Source organism: Panthera pardus, unplaced genomic scaffold (assembly GCF_024362965.1).
Source record: "Panthera pardus isolate Hobbes unplaced genomic scaffold, ASM2436296v1 HiC_scaffold_18, whole genome shotgun sequence".
Classification (NCBI taxonomy): Eukaryota; Metazoa; Chordata; class Mammalia; order Carnivora; family Felidae; genus Panthera; species Panthera pardus.
Window position 1 is genome coordinate 2,327,237 of NW_026526743.1, and position 22,572 is coordinate 2,349,808.

At 58.7% G+C, this 22,572-nt stretch overlaps 1 protein-coding gene across 1 annotated transcript in view; it reads right to left on the reverse strand.

Moving 5' to 3' along the window:
* Nucleotides 1-2,359: 2,359 nt before the first annotated feature.
* ZC3H4 (zinc finger CCCH-type containing 4) overlaps nucleotides 2,360-22,572 on the reverse strand; it is a 44,119-nt gene continuing 23,906 nt past the window's right edge. The window contains 12 exon segments of the mRNA XM_053905527.1: nucleotides 2,360-5,356; nucleotides 5,358-6,253; nucleotides 7,446-7,697; nucleotides 10,611-10,954; nucleotides 11,152-11,492; nucleotides 11,494-11,517; nucleotides 17,835-17,944; nucleotides 18,509-18,620; nucleotides 19,951-20,058; nucleotides 20,621-20,760; nucleotides 20,873-20,969; nucleotides 21,636-21,787. Of these exon segments, the coding sequence (XP_053761502.1) occupies nucleotides 4,733-5,356; nucleotides 5,358-6,253; nucleotides 7,446-7,697; nucleotides 10,611-10,954; nucleotides 11,152-11,492; nucleotides 11,494-11,517; nucleotides 17,835-17,944; nucleotides 18,509-18,620; nucleotides 19,951-20,058; nucleotides 20,621-20,760; nucleotides 20,873-20,969; nucleotides 21,636-21,787 (3,200 nt within the window). The 3' untranslated portion in view covers nucleotides 2,360-4,732.

The window sequence follows — 22,572 nt, forward strand, 5'->3', positions numbered from 1 at the left end:
CACCGGGGAACCTGGGTGGCTCAGCCGGTGAAGCATCTGGTCCTTGATTTCAGCTCAGGTCCTGACCTAACAGTTTGTGAGTTCAAGTCCCTCCCCTGTCAGGCTCTGCGTTTGGGATTCTCTGTCTCTCTTTCTCGTTCTACCTCTCTCTTTGCCCCTCCCTCGCTCAAGCACACTCTTCCTCTCAATATAAATAAACATTAAAAAAAAAGTAATCCTAGGGGCACCTGGGTGGCTCAGTCGGTTAAGCATCCGGCTTCGGCTCAGGTCATGATCTCGCAGTCTGTGAGTTCGAGCCCCGCGTCGGGCTCTGTGCTGACAGCTCAGGGCCTGGAGCCTGCTTCGGATTCTGTGTCTCCCTCTCTCTCTGTCCCTACCCTGCTCTCGCTGTCTCTCTCTCACTCTCAAAAATAAACATTAAAAAAAAAAAAAAAAAAGGACTGTGAATATTGAACTCTGTGTTCTGATGTCTGCAAGTTGTTTTGAAATGCATCCAAATATGATGGATGGGTGGAGAGGGGGATGGGCAGATGGCTGAACTGGGATAAAGCGTGTATGGTACCATGTTCACACCTGTGGAATCTAGGCCGTGGGCGGGGTCAGGTGCCTGAGGACAACCTCGCATGGTTGCCGGTCCTAATGCCCCAGGAATTGGGTGAAAGTGGAAGACTCTTGACACAGCTCTTGGCCTCAGTCACCAGCCGGTGCCCAATGGCCACTTCTGTCCTCAGGCTCCATTTCTTCCTCCAACAGTGATACTCAGGGCTTCATGCACGTCTGGAGATGCCACCCGTTCCTGCAGCTCTCCTGACCAGCTCTGTCTGCGACCACAGCTGCTTTCGGCCAGTTCCCAGACCACGTCCTCCTCTGAGGTGCCATCTCTGCCTTCCACTGGGCTGACCAGACATCTTCTCTGATCCCTCGTGGTCACCCACCACGTGTGACTGTGACCGACCCCTATCTCCCCCCACCAAGTCTCAAGTCTATTGGCTCCCCAGCTGCCTGCTCCCGTTGCTTTGTCATCCCGGCAGGCTCGCCCTAGCCAATCCCTTTCCTACGCCCGCGAGAAAGAAGGTTCTAGGCTCCGGTCTGCATGACCCAGTCACTACCTTACTTGAACACAGACTCTCCAGATTCTCTCCCTGTGTCTGCACACCGCCTTTGAGGGTCTCCAGGACCTGCCAACGTGACCCAAGCACCAGCTCCCTTCCCCTTGCAGGGCCCTGCCCCAGGCCGGTGGGTCGCCTCAGCAGGAGCCCAGGGTCGCCGACAGGATCTGATGCACCACGGGTGCGTGCCCATGCCTGACTGCTGGCTGTATTGTCACTGTAACTGTCAACCCCTGTGCCTCCCCCCCACCTTACAGAGCCTTGCGGGCTCAGCCTCAGGATGCTGGATCTTTGTCGTTGTTAACGACTAAACACGAGACTTCTGTTCTCCTCTTCCCTGGGACCAACACAGGACGGGGCGCACAATCTGATCCTGGCTGACAAGACCGGACAGGAAGGGTCCTGAGGGACTTCCAGAACTCTTCCCTTGCTCCTGAGAAGGTACAGAAGAATTCCTTCCCTGCTTCCACACTTGGCTGAGGCGAAGGCTGTCGGGCGCTCTAGCCATCTTGCGATCACAAGGGGGTGACCAACAGTCTGAAAACCGGTCAGGACCTGTGTGAATTCACAACTCACTCCAAGCTGACCAACCCTGAACTGCCCTGTTGACCTTCCAGAAACGCTGGACTCCTGGCTGTTGGAAGCCAAGGGGAGTTGGGAACTTTCAGTTGCCGGTGAAATCAACCTTACTCAATAACGGATGAATTGGAAGAAATTCAAAGATCGCATCCTGAGGTTGTGACATGAACTTAAGAGCTGAGCAGCCTAGACCCGCAAGCAGTGGAAGGGCTCCACCCTCCTGACCTCATCACCTCCCAAAGGCCTCACCTCCTATTACCATGGCATCGGGTGGGGGTGGGGGTGGGAAAACAGGTGTCAACATATGAATTGTGAGGAGACGCACGCATTTAGTCTGTGCCGGTCAGGGCTCCCGTTTTGCCGCAGCCCCAGGAGCCAGCCCGGGGGTCTTGCAAGTTCACACTGGCCCCTTCCGTGGGCTGGACGGGGGCAGGGCCGTGCAGCTCACCGCTGTATCTCTGAATGCAGGGACTGGCCCAAAGCGGGGGTTCGGGAACCGTGGGAGGCAGGTGCCAACCACTAAGGAAAGCAGAGGCGGTTCGGAGGCCCCGATGCCATGAGGTCGTCACGAATGTCACCCTGGGGGCCGGCCGCCACGAGAACCGATCCAGGTTTTCTCATTCCCGGGGTGGGGGATGGTGGGAGCGGCACAGAGAGGCGAGACCGCAGGATTTTTAAAATAACTGCATCCTTTAATGGCAGTAATACAATTATTGGATTAAGAGACCACAGGAGAAAGGGCAGGTGACATTTCTGGAAGACAGAGAAGGAGTACAAAAAGGGAGCTGGGACAGTCATGCGATGATCATTGTAAAAATACAGTACGTTATATACATATTTGCACCATCAACTTTCAACTCTGAAGTAATATTTACACTTTTGTTACAATCCTGGTTAGAGAACATTTTGTTTTTAAAAGCTTGGCCTGATGGCAAATGAAAATTTTGGGGGGAATTCATAGTCCCGTGAGGTTCTTAGGCTGAATATTCCTAGAGGAGGGTTCCAGCTTCTATTTCATCCACAGATTTCGGTTTTAAAAAAGTATTTAATTTTGCTTTTACAAAAGAAAATTCTCAAAGGAGGGAGAGAGAGAGAAGGAAAACAAAAAACAAAAAACCCACGGCCACACTGTGTATCTTTACTTATTTTACAAACATCAAGGGCTGCAGCCCTTTGCTTCAAGGCCAACACCGGTGGCTGAAGAAAAATCTCACTAATGATTGTTTAAAAACCACAAAACGAAATAGACAGAGACGAACCAAACCAACCTGATCACGGCGCACTGACCCTGCGGGCTGCCTCTTCCCACCCGTGCTTCTGGCCCCAAACTGGACAGTTTTTCTTCCGGGGGAGAGGGGTTTGGTACAGGAGCCTCATTCACCTCCCACCCCAAGGAGGTGGGAGGGGAACCCTCTGGCTGGATCACCAGTTTTCTTCATTATTAGCAAGAAAGAGATGGGGGCCTTTAGCAAGGCAGTTGGGGTGATGGGACAAGAGCAAGGCAAGAGATGGCCAGCACCTGCTTATGCACAGGTAGGAAGGACCCCGGAGCCATGGGCCGGCCTCCCCAGGTCCCATCCACAGGGTGAGCCTTTTCTGGAGCTCTGTGGATGAGGCTGGACCTCAGCCAGGGGCCTGGGGCAGGTGGGGGGGGAGTCCAGTGCAGATGTCTCTGCTCCCATCCCGGCTCAGCCGGAGGAGGGGAGCAGGATGCAGGCTTCTGGTCCCACGCCCTCCACCTGCAAGCGGGGGTCCTGCCGGTTCTCTCCTAGAGAAGGCCCAGCGGCCCCCCACCCTGCCCTGGCTAGTCTCCTGCCCTTTCCTCAAGCCCCCCAAATCCAACACTGTGACATACCTCTGAACCCGTGCACCTGTCAGCTGGGAAGAGAAACACACTAAAACCACGGGCCCTACATCAGACGCGGTGGGAGGAGGTTCAAAGCAAGCGGAGAACAGAAACACTTTGCAAGAACCCCCCGGGGCTCCTGTCGGGAGCCTGGCGGAGCGGCCATGCCACGGATCCTTGAGCTGTCCCCAGAGGGGCGGGGGCCGGCACACTGGGTGCTCTGGCTCCGGGGGACCAGGAAAGACCCCGGCCTGAGGGGAGGACGGCGTGGCCGCGACGGGACAAAACGAGAGCTAATACTGACAGAAAACACGCGGTCTGCGGAGGCTGCCTCCTGGAGGCAGCTTTTGGGGGATGCCGCCCCACACCAGCCCTGCCGTCTCCAGGTTCGTCTCTCACCCTGGAGTCTTCTGATGTGGGCGGAGGGCACAGGTCTGAGGACGAACTCTGGACGGAGGGCAGCAGGGAAGCCGGTGTGCGAATCCACAGGAGACGGGAGCAGAGATGGCTGTGCCTCTCCCAGCTCAGACAGCTTCCAAGGGCTCTCTGCCTTTCTTTCAAATTCTTTCCTTCCTCGGGCCCCTGAAGCGGGTCGTCGGGGCCGGCCCGCTGCAGAGGGGATGGGGTTCTAGAAATGCCTGGACCTGCTTCGACGCAGGGTCTGCCCACGGTCTCGGCTTCATCTCTCCTCGCTCACACGGGGTGAGCAGCGTTCAGCGCCTTCTCACACCTACTGTTCCCTTTGTCCTCGGGTGTGGGCTGGCGGGGGGGGGGGGGGGGGGGGTGGGGAGGAGGAGGGGCCCAGCTTTGCCCAGAAAACCCACTGGACCTCCAGCCACCAGACTGGGGCTCCAGCCTTCAGAGAGTCCCTGATAACTGAGCCTGGCCAGACGAAGGGCCCGCTGGGGCTGAGGCCCCGGGGACTTCCAACTGTTCACGTGCACAAGTAGGTTTCCTTGGCGGGAGCCTGGGAGCCCCGCAGCACTGACCAGAACTGACTGAAAATGGTTATATACAATTTATATGTTGCAAAGAAAGTACTATTAAAAAAGAAAGAGAGAAAAGGGGAGGGAGAGAAAAAAAAGGGGGGGGAACCACCCAGAGCCCCCCTCCCCCCAAGTTCCCAACTCTGGTTGCTACCCTTAAATATTGCCCTGGGAAGGGTGGGGTGCGGGGAGCGCTTGACTCCAGCTTAACACTACTGGCAAAAGGGGGAGGCAGTGGGGTCAAAGCCTTTAAAAACATCTTTCAGGGACCCCGCGTCCTGCTCGCCCTCGCGGGCTGGGCTGTTGCCAGCAAATGGGCTTCCAGAGCCCGTCTTGGGCGTCTGTTTCACAGTCCCAAAGAGGGTGGGCACGGGCAGGTTGTGCACGCCAGGCTGGGGCGGGGCGCCCTCTGGTGGCGGGGCACCCGGTGTGGCGGTGGGGGCCGCGGAGGCCTTGGGCCGGGGGCGGTTGTAACTGTTGTATCGGTCTGTGGCTGTGGCAGTGCCCCCGTCTGCACCGGGCTTCCCGGACTCAGGCTGTTCCAGGGCGGACTTGCGGACGAACGGGGGCTCCTTGGCCTTGGCGGCCGAGCTCTTGCCATTGCCCTCAGGGCCTTTGGGCTGGGTGCCCGCGTCGGCGGCTGGCTCCGCAGTTTTGCCACCTGCGTTGGGAGTCCTGGGGTCGTAGAGGCTGATGCCACTCAGCACGCTGCTCTGCCCACTCCCGCTGCCCTGGCCCAGCCCGCCGGCAGCCAGCACTCGGGGGTCATAGGGGGCGGTGGCTGGTGGGGAGGACTCCCCGCTGGGGCTGGCGGCTGGAGAGGGTGCTTCGGCGGGGGCCGGGCTTGGCAGCCCGGGAGGAGGCAGCAGAGTCCGCTGGTTTCTGGAGCCGAGGGTCGGTAGGTGCCTTCCGCACCCGCGGGTCACTGGGCTTGTCGCTGGAGCCAGGGGCCGCCGAGGGGCCGGTGGCATTAACAGTCTTAAGGATGCGAGAGAGGAGCTCGAAGTCGGGCAGGTTGGAGCCGGACGCGCCGGGGTCTGTGGAGGTGCCCAGGCGCTGTCGGGGGTTGGGAGGTCCCGTGGCGGCGCCACGGTGCAGCCTGGGATCCAGGGTGGGCATGGACTGCAGGGCTGCGGGGACGGGGGGCACCGCGTCCTGCTTGGGGATGGGCAGGGGGATCAGGTCCTCAGGATTCCAGAGCACAGTGCGGGCGAAGCTCGGCTTGCTCAGGGTCACGTCCTTCTTGATGTGGCTGAACTGCTGCAGCTGTGACCGTGGGTCCCGCAACGGGGGCCCGGGGAGAGGGTCCAGGGGAATGGTCATGGCCTTCTCCCGCAGGGCCCGCTCCCCTTCCTCCTCTTCTGCGGGGGGTGGTCCAGACCCTTTGGAGCCGCTGGGGCCCGCAGGGCTGGAATGAAGGCCGCCTTCGGGCTTTGGGTTGGGCAGGGAGCGAGCCAGCCGAGGGTCGGAGGGCCCCACGTCCCCTGGGCCAGACCCGCCGGAAGCCTCGGCATGGCGGGTGAGTCTGGGGTCCCGGCTGAGGCGAGGGTCGGCCAGCCGGCCTCCCGTGGGGTGTCCTTTCTGGAGGCGGGGATCCCCCAGCCCGCTGTTGCTCAGGTCCCCGACGGAAGCCTGGGGTCTGCTGGACGTCTGCTGTCTCAGGGTCTTAAGAATGGAGGTGACGCTGCTCCCGCCCTCATCCTCATCACTTGAGTACCAGTTTCCGGTGTCACCTGAGCAAGAACAGAGGTACAGGAAGATGAGCGGCCACCGCCACTGCCACCAGTCCGCAGACCCACAGCGGCCCGCTGGGTGAATGGCTCCTCTGCCTCTGACCTCTCAGAACCTCAGTTTCTCCTTTCCTAAAAACCCCTCCCTCTGCGGGCTGCTACGAACAGCCACGAAACTCAGGTGGGCCGAGCACCAAGCCCGGGAGATCACTGGCTACTGTTTCTGGATCCTTCCCCGTGTGCTCTATCTTCTTAATTCTCACGACCACCCAGAAGGCAGTGTTACTATCACGCCCATTTGACAGACGAGAAAGCGGAGGCATGGACGGTACCTTGAGATCGAGGGCAGAGCAAGGACTGAGCTCAGGATCCCAGCCCGGGGCTCCGACACCTCGTCCTCACCTGCCATGGGCTCAGGTCCCAGCATGGCAGGCCCTGCTCTGGGCGCCTGGGAGCACCTAGCACTGACTCCGCTCTTTCTGCGCTCGGGGCTCACAGACACTGGCCCCCAGGCCCCTCCAAGCGTTACCATATCCCGGCGAAGGGCAGTCACCGGCTGATAAGAGACGGGGCCAGGTGGGCGGACTCAGAAATTGGCCCAAGTCCAACCTTCTAGGCAGGTGAAACCGGAGCCACCGAGGGAGGGCGTGGCCCCCTCTTCCCACTGTCCCCACCTGCTCCCAGGCTCCAGCTCCTGGTTCTAGACACCATTTGTCCGCCCCATTTCCTCCTGGGCTGGATGCCATCAGATCCGCTGTGTGGCACCAAGTGACCTGGCAGCTGGGACTGTGCTTATTACTGGTTTATGTCAGCAACTGGCTGTCATCTGCTGACTTCCTGAGAGCACGGTCTAGGGAAAGGAGAGCGGTGAGCCTCCTCTCTGAGGGCTCAGAAGGGAAATCCTGTTGGCTGCTGTCTCCTCCAGGGACCAGCCCACCTCCCTCCTCAATGGGATCAGGGTCTCTCTCGACCCCCGAGATACAGAAAGGCAGCCCTGACTTCCAGTTTCCTCAGGGACATGCAACGCAGCAGCTCCAGCCCGGCTCCACGGCCCTGGGCAGGGGTCCTCTCTGGCCACAAGCTCCTTTCCGACGCAAAACCCAGCTAGGCCTTCCCCACCTCTCCACGGCACAGTGGCCTGGGGGGGGGCCTGTGCCTGTCAGGGGAAGCCCCTGCCCCTGGGGAGGACACATGCCTTCCTCATTCTCCCGGTCCTGCTTGCTGCTCTCAGCCAGCCTCCTCGCTCTCTCCTCCTCCTCCTGCTGCTTCTGCTGGATCCTCAGGTACAGGGCCCTCTGGGCTGAGGGCAGGAAGTCGGGGACACCGGCGCCCGGCTTCGGCCGGCCTGGGGGCCCTCCCTCAGAGAAGCTGTCGGGCTCCAGAGGGTGCTCGGGGAAGAGGTGCTCCCCAGGCTCCCCCGGCAGCTCTTCGTAGTGCCCGTAGTCCTCTGTGGCAGGGAAGAACCGAGGGCTCGTGTCGGGAAGGGCCTTGCGGCACCAGCTCCAACCCACCTGCGCGCCCTTAACTGGAGAACCCCCACCCCCTGATGGCAATGGGTGACGACGTACAGCCCGTCCCTTCCTACCCTCCCCAGGAGGGTCCCCACAGAAGGCCCAACAGCAGGGGACAGAGCAGCCAACGGGGGGGGGGGGGGGTCTCCCCACCCAGGATGCAGCCACCGAAAAATGGGGTTCACAGCACGATTTAGTGATGTGGGCGGGCAAATGCTCATGAAGTGAAAACAAGACGCAACGTCGTACAGATGTTTACAAAATGCAACGAAAAGGCTTTGCAGACAGACAGAAAACAGTCCTCTGGGAGCGAGACTCGGGAGAGAGGGGCCCCCACGTGCCTCTGATCTGTTCTAATGACCGGTGAGGGGCATTCGGTTTATGGTTTCTTTTTTTAAGTTTTATTTATTTAGGTAAGCTCCACCCCCGACGCGAGGCTTGAACTCACAACTCCAAGATCAAGAGTCACGCGCTCTTGCGACTACACCAGCCGTGCGCCCTCTTTTTATGATTTCTTTGTGATAATCAGAAAAGAGAAACACTGCATCTCGTAGAGAGCTCGTAATATGAGCTCGGCCACGGTGACCAAAGACTTGGAAATAAAAGGAAATAACTGAAATGTTGCTATGGCCACATGTCAATCCAGAGGCTCACGGGTGATTCCTCCTTCTCCCTCCCTCCTTTACGGGGTCCTGAACTCTACAAATGCTCACGAGCGCGCGGTTGCATTTAAGGGCGGGGGGCGGGGGGGGGGGTGTCTCTCTCACATGGCATCTAGGAGGCACAGGGCTGGAGGGTCGGGGTCTGCCTTCACTCCTGAAGGGCAGGCAGGGGCCTGCTGCACGTGGGGACTGTGTGTGCATGCGTGCGTGTGTGCAGACAGAGGACGTCTAGTCAGCGCTGCCCCACACGTAGAACGTTCTGCAATGACGAAATATTCCGTATCTGCACAGTGCGACCTGGCTACCACTATCCTCCACGGCGCTACTGAGCATCTGAAATGTGGCCAGTGCTACCAAGAGGGTAATCTGTAACTTAATAGAAACTAAAAGGCTTAACACGATTTGTAAATATTTCATACACAAAGCACATGAAGGAAAAAGCGAAAGGCCACCCTCTTCTAGCCCCTGAACTTCGTGGGCAAACCTGCACTATGGGGCCGGAGCCTAGCGTGGTGCCGGGCACACGCCGTGAACAACAGTCCCAGTCGCCCCTGCACAGAACAAACTACTCGTCGGCCGTACGACTGAATATAGTAACCACCACTGGGCGGGCACAATTCAAACGCATAGATTTCCAGATATGGAAATAGGGGCGAATTACTTTAGAGGCACCTCCTGTGAACAGCTCGCCAGACTCGGTTTTCCTCCGCGCCCAGGCCTTTTTCCATGCACGTTCTACACGTTTACGAGAGGAGGAGGGGCCCGTGGGAACCACGGCACCTCCCTCACACAGCCTGCCTTTCTCCTGCTTCCCAAGCTCCCGCTCCTCGCCACAAACACTGCTCCGTGGCTCTGAGCACCACCGAGACGCCGGAGGCTGACACGACCCCCAGCCTGGTGGTCTCCCTGATGCCCCGCGAAGTTTCCCCACGGCTGTCAAATGGGCATCTCTTGCTTAACAGGGCGGCTGAAGTGATCTCTTGTGGGTGCTCAGCGCCCACAACTCGGCTCTCTCCAGCAGGACGTTCCGGCATCAGGGACGGCGTGAGCATCCGCCCAGGTGACCCTGCCTCGAGGCCGGCGTCCCCATTTGCTCCTTCCTGTCTTATAACACGTGCACGAGGAGGAACGTAGGCCCCACGGCGTTTTCTCCAAACTCGCTACTTCCTGCCCTGTCACGGCCAGCTCTGCCCAGGACAACTCCGTAGCATTCCAGAAACTTCCCTGATTCCGCTCCAACCCCTACTATCCACCCCCTCGAATGCCTCTGCCTACACCCTACCATTCTTCCAATGAGGCCACCTCACCGGGGCCGTCGGGGAGTCCCCACGCTGGGACTTCTGTCCCTTCCCTTTCCCAAGTTACACGGCTGCCCTTACTTTTCTCAACCGAGCCGACGGACCGGGGTCTCTGCCCCTTGGCCTCTTCCCCTTCACATCCCAACTCACACTCCCTTCTCAGAGAGGCCTCTGCTGGCCATCCCCACGAGGCACAGCCACTCCCAACCTGCCTCTGCCCCGACCGTCTGCCACAAGCTCTCCGTTTTACTTTTTCGAGAAACGATCTCTGCTGAAATGAGAGTATGTGTTTATTTACACGTCTCCTGTCTGCTTCCCTGAACTAAAATGCAGCTGAGGCAAGGCCTACGGCTGCCCTGCTTGCTCTGACCCCAGGCCTGGCAGCAGTGGGCACATCCCAGCCTTCCCGAAGGCGGCATGTGACCTCCTAGGGATGCAGCGCCATGGGCCGGCCAGCACCCTGTCAGACACTGAAGCTGTTACCAGGACGCATTCTTGTTTCAGCCAGGAGGGAAGGAAAGACGGAAGGAAGACGGTCAGTCGATAGGACACCAGCAGCTCCAAGCCAAGGACCGTCCGGAAGGAGCCCACACTGGAGAAGGCGCTTTGGCCTCAAAGCCCAGTGCCACCCCCGCACCCGCCCCTCGGGCTTCCAGGCAGAGCAAGCGACAATCAAGTAAACCAGACTCATCACGTCACAGGACTCCCTTCAACCTCAACGGGGTGGTGAATCCCGTCACTGAAAACGTTCAACCACTCACGGGACAGAGATGGAGTCGGATTCATGCTTCCAAAGACTCGGACCAAGGAGGAAAGCCAAGTCCCCGATGACACTCCCCTGTGCGAGCCGCAGCGGCCCCTCCCAGCCCCCGCCCGGCCCCCCGCGCACCTGCGTCCCCGATGAGTCCGGGCTCCGTCTCCATGCCCTCCTGCTGCTGGTAAAAGTTCTCATAGAAGTTCTGAGATGGCGGGATGGGGGGCATCATTCCAGAGTGTGGGGAGTCTCCAGGACCATAGGGCATCATTGGGGGGCCACCGGGGCCCATGGGCGGGCCAGGGTTCATGCCAGGACCCATCGGCATGTCGGGGTGCATGTCGGGGTGCATATCAGGGTGCATATCCGGGTGCATGTCGGGATGCATGTCGGGATGCATTGGGCCCCCCATTGGCCCCGGGGGGCCCATGTTGGGCCCGGGGCCCATTGGCCCCGGGGGTCCTCCGGGTCCAGGGAACCTAGGAGGAAGAAATGCACCTGTGAGGGGCTGCAAAGCATGCATGGTAGCCATGCCCTTGAGGAGACACGGTGGCATCCGTGAGGCTGGTCACGGAGGGCTCCAGACCAGGCTCGCAGTGAGACCCCCGGCACAGAGGAGCCTGGCTGAGGCCAGACCAGCCCCACCAGACGGAATCTGGGGCCCTGGGGCACTCACCTCACACCCAGCTTCTCAGCCAACTGTCCTGTGGGCCGCACCACGATCTCAAACAAGGAGGGGATCTTCTTGTTGTACATGTCCTGCTGCTGCTGCAGCTGCTGTGGGGACAGCGGCTCGTGCACGGGCATGGGCATCTGGGGGGGCCCGGGAGGCGGAGGAGGAGGCGGGGGCGGGGGCGGGGGGCCGCCCTGCATGGGCCTGCCGTTGGGAGAGGTCGGGGCCGGGGGGCCGGGGGGCCGAGGAGGGGTGGGCAGGAGGCCCACACCAGGGGGCGGTTTGGGCAGGGGGTTGATGCCCTGCTTCTTCAGTTCCTCCACTTCCTTCTCGTCCTCAGCGCCCCGCCTCTGCGTCATCAGCCAACATCTGCCGGTGAGAACAAAGCTGGGGGGGGGGGATAGACCGGGATGAGGTAGGGACCAGGCCTCCCGCGCGGGAAGCTGAACTTTCTGAGAACCCTAAAACACAAGGACCCCGCGGCCATCATGCCATGAGGCACGGAAGTCATCATCCCACACCACTGCCGCCTCTGCTCTGTGACCAGCTGGGGGCAGGGAAGGGGGCAGACACTCCTGTTTGCACCAAGACACCTGTTTTTTCTCCCCTTAAACTGTACAATTCAATGGCATTAAGTAGTCATGAGGATGTACAACCACCACCTCTATCTGGTTCCGGAACTCCCCCATCATCCCAAAAGGAGGGCCCATACCTATTAGCAGTCACTCCCCTTCCCCCTCGTCCGGGCCCCAGCAACCACTAATCTGCTTGCCATGTCTATGACCTGCCTATTCTGGAGAGTTCATTAAAGCATACACCGCACGGCCTTTTGCGATTGGCTTCTCTCGCTCAACACGTTTGCCAGGTTCAGGGCGCCTGGGTGGCTGTCGGTTGATGGTCAGACTTCAGCTCAGGTCATGATCTCAGGGTTCAGGAGTTCGAGCCCCACGTCAGACTCACTGCTGTCAGCGCAGAGCCTGCTTCGGATCCTCTGTCCTCGCCTCCCCCACCCCTCCCCCGTTTGCGCTCTCTCAAAGATAAATAAAACATTAAAAAAAATGTCAGCTTTACCCACATTGTAGCACGTGTCACCTACTTTATACCTAATATCCTATTGTCCCGTGCCCAAACTGTGTATACAAACGATGTGCTTTCTGCCGAAACACACCCTTTCCTTCTGGGATTCTGGAATTTTGGTACACGCCAGGCAGAGGCGCCACCCTGAGCACTGAGTCTCTTGGGCATCCCTGGTATAGAACATTCCACAAGTGCTGTCACAACCTGAGGATTAAGCACTGCCCTTGTGACTCCACGGGGCAAGGACTCTTGGACTCTCACGCCTGGTTTCTCCAGCCTTGGCCCACTGTGGCTACATGTTTGGTCCTGGGACTGCGACCGCCCCCGCCCCCCTCCAGGAAACGACTGAACCTGGGCCCGGGCCACCTTACGGACCTCAGCACAGATGCCTTCGTGGATCCTAACATGGGGCTCAGAGATGCTTCAGCAGCTAGCAGCTAGCAGGTAGCATCCCGGCCCCAGCACCGCTCAAGACCGCCCGCCCCCCGCTCCTCCCTCCCCGCAGTAATGGCAGGAGCATGGGTGGTGGGAGCAGGGTCTCCAGGTGCGTGTCAGGCCAGTCTCGGCTCTTCTCTCTCCTGTCAGGAATGGTACCTGCACCCGGGGACAGCAGGGTCTAGGAGGAACGTGGCTTCAAGGGTGCCGGAATACTCGAACAACCAATCTACAGAAAACATCTGTCCCTTAGAGCCCCAGTACTCGAGGCGTGGTCTGAGCATGCACGAGCAGCACAGGGCGACCTGCTGAACCGGAACCGCATCTTAACAGGTGCCTGGGACGGTGTGGGCGACCCTGCCCCGAACCAGCAGTGCCTTTCGGCGGCGAGGCAGGCCCCGGCCCTGCATGCTTCACCGCCCTGACGCTCGGCTCCACTTCCCGCCCGGCGTACTGGCCCCTGGGCCCCCTCTGCTTCTCGACCGAGCACGAGGCTGCTGCCTGTGCTGTGTCCCCTGCTCAGCATGTGCCTCTCACTCTTTTCTTCCTACCACTCACCTCGGGACCAGCACAGGGTCGCCTCACCCAGGCTCCCGTGAATGGCAGCCTGTCTGCAGAGCCTCTGGGCTCCTTGTACATTCCCTCCACTTCCGCGATCCCGGCGCATCATCAGGATCTGCCCAATGACCGGATCCCGTCTCCTCACCACCGTGTCCCCCAGCGCCCGGGACGGTGCCCGGCAGAAGCTAGGCACGGACGCACATTTGTTGGATAAATGAGCAAGGAAAACAGACAAAGGCACCTCCCCCTGCATTCCCTGGGCTCCAGAGAACAGCCGGTTAACATCAGGACCACGGAGGATGGGAGGGGGGAGGGGTGGGGGGCGCGTGGGGGGATGAGAGAGTGAAGGCCTTGGCCACCCCGACCCCGCTCTTTGACGTCCCTCTCCAGTGGGTCTCCCCGGCACCCTGCCTCCACCCCCCCTCCCTGGCTCCAAGGCCCTGCCCGCCCCGAAGCCTTCAGTCAGTGCCAGCGCGGGGCTGGGGAGACTCCTCCATCTGGAGAGCTGCGGGCAGGTGTTCAGCTCCACCCGGGCACACTTCATCCCACGTGCCTTCTCCATTGGCCACAAGCGTGGCTCTCTGAGTGAGGGACCCCCCTCTACTTCCTGAGCCCCGAGCCACGATCTGGGGTCTCTCTCCTCCACGCTGTTCCCAAGTTACTGCCCGGACCTCCCAAGCGGCCCGCCCGCCCTCTGTCCTGGGCCCCGCTGCCTCTGGCCAGGACTCCACCCCAGCCTCCTACCTGGTCTCTGGTCTCCCTCCCACCATCCCCTGCACACTGACCCAGCACGCATCAATCACGAAGCTAGGTCCTTCCGTCAGCGGCAACTCGATGCCCTCAGGCAGAAGGCAGAACCTAACAAGGTTATACCTCATTAACCAGGAACAACCTTGACCTCAGCTTCCTCCCCTCCCGTGGAGGGGGTGGGAAGCTCTGGCCACCGGAGGGGTCACGCTCCCTTGGCCTCCCGAGCTCACACCCAGACGCCCCATCGTTCCCTCCTTGCAAGCGCTGCCTCCTCTGCCCCACGGCTGCTCTTCCTTTGGGTCGCCTCCTGCCACCAGCCTCTGATGGCCTCTGGAGACCAGACATGCCTGTCGCGTGCGCTTCTCTGTACCACTTAACAGTCGGGAACACCCGGCCCCTTCCCCCATTAGACCACGGGCTCTGGAGACCGAGCCTGTGTGGCATCTTCACTGGCGTCTGCCGGCGCCGGCCCACCACCCCGCATGCGCCGGGCGCCACTCGGGACCAGCAGCGTCTCGGCCACCAGGGCCTCCGTCTCCTGCCCCACGCCAGGCGGGAGTCTCCCATCCCAGCCTACTGGCCAGCTGGAGGACGCGGCCCCCCCGCTGCAGGACTCAGCTCCCCTCACCCCTCGCCAGACCCCAGCTCCACGCCTAGACCAGCTCCCTGCGCTCGTCTCTCTACCCTCCGTCTCCCACCCTGAGCCATGCACGTCGCTGCGAAAGCAGGCGCCGAACCACATCAGAGGGCAGGACGGTGACACGTAAAACACATTAAAACCACGTTCCCACCAGGAAAGCCGAACCCAAACCATACAGTCCTTGCTCAGAGACGCCGAGAGGGACACGTCTGTTCCAGACCTCCTGCACGTCCCCTCTGGGCCTCTCCGCCTGCAAAGACCAGCACTCCCAGGACCTTGCCATCAGACGAGACACACGAGGGCCCTCCCCCACCAGGATGGATCCTGACCGAGGCCAAGAGTTTCCGAAAGTTCAGAGCAGCCTCTTAGTGGCAAAGGGCACGCACACCCACAGACACGCAAAGGTATGTGAGCCAAGGCTCATCAAGGCAAAGAAATCAGCTTGTGTCGGTTGGTTGGCTAGAAAATTCTTAAGTTTCTGCCCCATGCTAGAAACAATCCAAATCTTCTTTGGTTGATAACTAGACAAATTTAAGACCATCCATTACAACGGACTCGTACTCACCAACAAACAGCAATGAACTACCCTCAACAACTATTCTCAACAGATGCACTACGCCTGGTGGAAAAAAAGCAGATTCAAGAGGTTATGCACACACGTACGTGTGTTTTAAAGCTCTACGCTGGATACGCCTATTCAGAGAACATTCTCGAAAACACAAACTATAGGGACAGAAAACAGCAGTGATGCCAAAGGCTGGAAAATGGAGAAGCACTGAGTCTACAGGGCAGGGTTTTGGGGGCAACGGAAGACTGAATTTCCTCAATCTACATTTTGGGATGGCTACGTGACTCTGTGTTTGTCAGAACTCATAGAACTTTACACTAAACGGGAGGAATTTTACTGGATACAAACCATAGCTTGCCAAACCTGACTATAAAAAAACAGAGCGTGAGGAAGGACTTCAGGGTAAAGGACCAAAACGTGAGCAACTTACTCCCGAGTGGTTCAAGGAGGAAAAAAAAACAAACAAAACGTGCACACACATGTATAAAATAAAGACAGGAGCAAATGGGGCAGAATGTTGCTAACAGACGATCTGGGCGGAGGAGCGAGCATGCTTCCAAACGTGGGACGGATGGCTGGGAACACATGTGTCTAGACGGACAGAAAGGTGTCCGCGACGTGGGAAAACAGAGCTGAAGGAAGGAAGGAAAGAAAAAGAGCGCAGGCATTTCAGGGGAGGCCGGCCAAGGCCCAGGCATAACTGGCACCCACGGTGTGGACCCAGGGGCCGCCCCAGAAGCTCCAGGCCCCAGCCCTGGCCAACAAGCTGCAGCTGTCTGGGCAAGAAGGAATGGCCGATGCCTTCATCTGGGTTAAACCGGGTCCTGAAAATTCATCTTGACTTTTACTTTCTGGCTACCCAAATTTGACTCTGGTATGGTTTTTCCACCATCTTTTTTTTAAAGTTTATTTATTTTGAGAGAGAGAGAGAGAGAGAGAGAGAGAAGGAGAAAGAATGAATGGGGGAGAGAGGGAGAGAGTGAATCCCAAGCAGACTCTGCAGTGTCAGCACAGAGCTCAAAGTGGGGCTCGATCCCACGACCCGTTGAGATCGTGGCCCGAGGCTGAAATCAAGCGTTGGAAGCTCCACCGACAGAGCCACCCAAGTGTCCGTCAACACTCATTTTTAACCCACTGAGACTTAGTTTTTAGATTGGGGAGGATACTGACGCTTTCAAAACGTTTGTAACGGGGAGCTGAAATGTACCATCTTGGTTTGCTTTGGGTTTTTACTAGGGCGTTTAGAGCTGGGCTGTGCAAGGCGATGGTCACTGGCCACATGTGGCTACTGAGGCTTGAAATGCAGCTGGTGCAAACGGAGAGGGGCTCTAAGTAGAAGATAAGCGCCAGATTCCAAAGACACGATAGCAACAAGAACGATAATGCGAAACGTCTTACGTTTTTTCGCTATCACTTGCTGAAACGGTATTCTGAACACAGACATACCAAGTTAAATAAGACAAACTGCCTGAAATGAGCTTTTCTAGGTTTCCTTCTACTTTAACGTAGCTTCCAGAAAATGCGAAAGGACACCGGTGGCTCGGCTGCGTTCCTACTTGGACCGCACTGGTTTAGAGCACCAGCTCTGAACCTCCAGCAGGGGGCAGGCCTCGGCAAGTCACTGTTCAGTTCTTCTTGTGAGAGGAAGCCACTGCTTACCCCCGCTCCCTACCCTGTCAGAGAAACAGACTCTAGACAAGCTGCTCATTACGAAACCCTATTCCTAGGATACTAGATTTCCCAGAGGGCCTGGTCAGGGGAGAGTTTTTCCCACGGCACTGCCCGTGAGCGCTGGGGTGCTTCCCTGCTCTGCTCGTGCAGTGCTCACCCTTGACCCCTCAGGCAGACCTGGATCCCACCAGAAACAGGGCGGTACTGATGGACTCCAGAAGCTGCCTCATGTGCTACTCAGACTCGATCCTTTCCATCCTCAAAAAACCGGCCAAAGCTCTCAAACCGGCTGTGAACTAGAAGGCACGAGAGCCTTCGTCTGAAAGGACCTGTGTTCTCCCTCACCCGTTTCCTTGGTGCGTTAGGAAGCCCAAGACAGGAACCTGGGCCCCCCAGAGTCCTCATGACTCATCGGGCAGAACAACAGATACTAGGATGAGTCTCAAACATCGCCTGGCTGGGGAGGAAGGCCTGGCACAGCATGGGAGAAGCCGCTCTCTCCCGAGAACCTCCAATTACCCTGCACTTTGTCGGCTGCGTAACGGAATCCTTAAGCCTTAGGAGGAAGCATCTGACGTTTCCATCAAAATACAACCCACCCAAGTTTCACTCTCCTCCTTGTGCATCACGGGCTGTCTCTAAAAGATGGCTAAGCAACGCAAAGTGTGTTTGCAAGCAACGTTCCTTTCACACCGCTGGCCCCCCCCCCCCTTTGCTGCCCCGCCACGAAAACCCGCCCTGGCTGGAGAGAAGATACACGCGAGAGCACCTCAGTTCTCCCCGCAGAGAAAACAGCCCCCGTTCCCTCCCTCAGACGGCCCAGCTCCAGATCAAGGCAAGTGGGAATTCTGGTCCCGCACAGAAGCCAGATGGAGGGAATTCTGGTCCCGCACAGAAGCCAGATGGACGCGCCAGGTCAAGGGGAGGCGCACCTCCTGGTTCCCCTGGAGGCAGCTGTGGCCCCACGTTACCCCCAAACGTTACCTTATCCAAGAGCTCTCTCGTCTCCTCGGTCAGGGGGTCGTGGGAGAACATGCAGTCGTCCCCGTTGATGCAGTTCCCCGTCGTGTGGTACAACTTACATGGGAAATCACGTTCACGGGCACGTTAAGGCAAACTCATCGTGTCACAGAACCCACCCGAGCGCAGAATCCAGCCCCTTCTGTTTTGGAGATGGGGAAACGGACACCCAGAGAGGTGAAGTGACCCGCTCGGGGGCTGCATGACGTGCTCGCGGCAGACCCAACAAGAGCCCGTTTTCTCAGGACCCTCCCTCCAGAGGGCTTCCTGCCCGCACCACGCTGGCCTCGGGGCCGCGTCCGCAGGTCCTGACTCCCCAGGAATGATTCAGGTCGAGGATTTGCCCAAGGCCACACGGCCAACTGGGGAAGTCTCAGGAAGGGAAGAGACAAGGGCGCTACAAACGGCCTTGAGGGTACCCGCAAAGAGAGCGGACGCGTGAGTGGTTAGTTCACTCATCTGCAGGACAGGGACGGCAGCTCTGCCACGCGACAGACCGCGAGGGGTCGCCCGGAGAGGCGGACGCAGCGCAGGCGCGGAGGGCCAGCGCGGGTGGCGCGGGCCAGCCACCGTCACCGGGGAGGACGGGGGAGGTCCTGCACGCTGCGGCAGGTCACGCTGTGAGCGCCAAAGGATATCGTGCATGTAGGGGCAGTTCTCGGCTCTGGCACAAAAGCCGGTGATGTAAAATTTGCACAGCTCGCGCTTCTTTGGTAGCTCGATGTCGTGGCTAAAATTACAGTGGTCTCCCTGGAAGAGAGGCGGGAAAAGGTAAGGGGGTGCCACGCTAAGCCCTCACCGACGCCCACCTGCAACGGGAAGTCCTCCTCTGTCACCGCTGAAGCATGGAGGAACCAATGGCAGGGACACATTCCCCCCCCCCCACCCCCAACAGGGCAGGGAGGGCTCACGACGTGGCTTCTCACCACCTTGAAAGTTGGCTCGGGCCCTGCCTCCCCGCCCCATGTCCCCGTTCATCCAGGCTCCGCTCCGCTGCCCCGCACCGCTTCGTTCTTACTCTCCCTCTCCCTCCCTGCAGCCACTATTTTTCACCATTTGCTGCATGACGGCCACGCTTCTTCCTTCCTAACGCAACCTCCGCTTTGTTTGGGAAGAACGTGCCCGGCTACACATTCTCCAGGCTCGTGTGGAGACATCGTGTGGCCGATGAAATAATAAGCCAACGTCCCCGAGGGAGGACAATACTGCTTCAATTAAAAGAAAAATCAAACCCCTTCACCCATCTTTCCTCTCAGCCCTTAGATGGGACGCCCGGAGCCACAGCAGCCGTTGTGGGACCGGCAAAGATGGCGGATGTTCTTAAAAGGAGGAAGGAGCTTGAGTTCCCCAGGGTGCCACTGACCAGGGCACCAACGTCCCTCACCTCAGAGGAACAACGTCTGAGCGTTCAAGCTAGCGGGGCTTGATTTTCCATTATCCAAAGACACACTCAGAACACAACACCCGGGTGAACGAAATACAGAAACTGTCCTATGGCTGTTTCCCCTTACTCTCAGGAGCGGCTACTCATTTTTCGTTAAATGTATTACAAGCTTCTAAAAATAACATGAATCGAAACCGTAACGCAGAGCGTTTTTCACACGTGTACGCATTTGTTCGTATTTGTTCAAAACGCGCAGTTTTTTCTAAGACTTATCATGCAGCACGCCATTTCCTGGGCACGCGTGTGCCGTTGTCTGTCCACCGCCATCGCACTCGAATACAAGGCTGGCGGCACTCACACTGGGTGACACCCTCAGAGCTCTGCGGTCATCGGCCCACCTTCTGGTATTGAACTCTGCTGTGAAATTCAAGGCTGGCCTGCTTCACCCCACCTGCCTTTTTGTCCAGAGGTCGTAACAAATTCCCTTTCCAACGCCAAAGTCCAGTAACTTCCCCAGAGCACGTGACATCTTTGCAAGAGCGTCTTCCCCAGCATCTCTTGTAGGCGATCACTTCCACCCTCACCCGGCCACCGCCCCCAATTAGCGTGGCTTCTAGAACATTCCCGGAGGCCTGAGCATCCTCCGTGAGGTGGCTGCCTTGCTCCGGCAGCCAGGCACTGTAACTGGCCCCTTACCCACGTACAGCGCCCCTCCACGAAGTATTTGCAGATGACTTTGCCCTTCTTGTCGGACTGCTGGTGGGGCTTGTCGTGGTCGCTCCTCCGGTAGCTCCCGCCACCGTCCTGTCAGGAACACAGAGCGTGAGCATAAAGGGGAGTGAAAAGGAAGGGTTGGGGGGCCAACGCAGGCCGGAGGAGGCGGGTTCCGAGGGAGTGACAGAAGTCGGCCGGCGGGCACGAGCATTCCCTCGACAGAAGCGTCTTCTCGCAACGAGAGCAGTGTCATGGCCGTGCGGGGCGGGAGCCCCAAGGCAGGGGGCGCGCTGGCGCGGACAGGAGAAGTTCTGCCACTCGGAGCTGCGGGCGACCGAAGGGCACCCCACAGCTGTGCAGGAACGCATCCACCTCCCAGAGGGCAAACTCTCCAGGCTGCCTGGACGGGTCACCTAGAACCTTCCACACCTCAGAGATGCAGGTGCTACAGAGATGTGGTTTTAAGAACAGAGGGTCTCACCAGCAGCACACCCACCACGAGAGTTGACGAGAGCTCATCCGTCCCACGGAGAAGAGCGGACGGGAGCAGGAGGATGAACAGGCCTCAGAGGCCAACTTGTTCAAGAAAAGGAAAAGTCCGAGAAGGGGGCCTCGGCTGAGTATCTCAGATCCGAATGAAGGGTCAACTCACGCCCATGTCCTCGTCATAGAAGTCTTCGTCGTCATTCATTCCGCCCTTGTTCATCCCTCCTCGGCTGCCACCTCGGCCGCGACCCCGGCCCATCCCTTTCCCTCGACCTCGGGAACCCCGGCCACGGCCTCGATTTAACCCTGCAGGGGAGAGAGATGGCGTTCACCTGCTGCCTCTCCCCAGGATCCCGGTCCGGCAGCAGCTGCCGGAAGGAGCCCCGCCGACCCGTCACCTCCTGGGCCCCCTGCCCACCTCGTCCTCGGCCATCTTTGGACCGGCGGTACTGGCTCAGTTCCTTGGAGTACTCGTCATAGTCCTCATCTCCCATCGGCTCCTCACTTTCTCCATACTAGGGTTCCAGAAAGGAGGAGAGAAGCAGGTGGCGTGCGGGGAACAATGAGCACTGTCCCCAACCGTGCTCTCTGTCCCCTTACGCCTTTTTATTTGGCTGAACGCCGGATTCAGAAGAGCAGATGACCCACCCAAGGCCACCTGCTCATGCCCCCTTACGTGCGACAGCCTAAGGCGGAGGGGGGTGTCTAACCTCTGGTACTGTCTTCACCCCTACAACTCCTCTCCCCTCCCCCCAGGTAAATCCCACAGGGCTCCTCCTACACAAGACCGCTGTGGCTGTAACAACGGACCGCCAGGGAAAGGTCTCGGGCAGGGATAGAACAGTGAATGTGGAAGCTGTGTGCGTGTGTGTGTAGGGGGGCGTGAATAAACAAGCACCTGACTGCAAAGGCATCAAACATTTCCAGAAGGCACTCAGGAAACTTGTCTCCAGGGATGGGAACTAAGCTGCCGGGGGGCAGCAGTAGCGGGGAGAGATTTTCACAGCTTTGGTACCTTTCCAATTTTGAACCACGTGAAGGTTTCCTCTATTCCGAGATAAGAAACGAATGTGGAAACACGGAGAACCGCCACCCGATGCTTTCCTTCCACTGTTTCCAAGGTTTCCCCCAAAAGCGCCCACCAGCCCCCCACTTTCCCGCGGGACTGGAGGAGAGCTTACTTCCATCTCTTCCTCGTAGAAGTCTTCTTCGTCCTCCGGGTGGTCTCCCACGGAGCCCCTGCCCCTTCCACGGCTGCCCCTGCCCATGCCTCGGCCTCGAGATCCTCCGCGGCTGCCTCGGCCCCGGTAGCCCCTGCCACGGCCTCGGCTGCCTGCAGGGCGATTCAGATGGTGAGCAGATGCCCCCAGCAAGACAGAAGTCAGCCCGTTTTCCACCCCCGAGGTCGGTCATTTCCTCCTCCTCCCCAAGCCTTCCTAGAAGCTCCAGGCAGAAGGTCCCGTGGTTCCCAGCCCAGGTCCCCTCAGCATTCTGGATGTGCACCTGCTACGGGCACTCACTGCACAGCCACAAGGGCATCTGTGCGTTGAAAGCTGCACTCACTGTCCAGCTACTTGTGGCTACGGAGCCCCCGTGACACGACCAAACTAAGAGATGCTGCAAGGGTGAAACACACACCGGATTTACAGAACATCATTTAAAAAAAAAAAAAAGAAAAGAAAAGAAAAAGAGCAGGGGTGCCTGGGTGGCTTAGTCGGTTGAGGACCTGACTCTTGGTTTTGGCTCAGGTCATGATTTTGAGATTCATGGCTTCAAGCTGTCAGTGTGGAGCCTGCTTGGGATTCTCTCTCCCACACACACCCCCCCCCCGCCCCCGCCCCTGCCCCTCCCCTGCTCACACACACAATTTCTCTTTCTTTCAAAATAAGTAAACACTAGGGCACGTGGGTGGCTCAGCCGGTTAAGCATTGGACTTCGGCTCAGGTCATGATCTCATGATCTCACGGTTCGTGAGTTCAAGCCCTGCGTCGGGCTCTGTGCTGACAACTAGGAGCCTAGAGCCTGCTTCAGATTCTGTGTCTCCCTCTCTCTTTGTCCCTCCCCTGCTCACGCTCTGTCTCTCAAAAATAAATAAATGTCAAAAAAAATTTTTTTTTT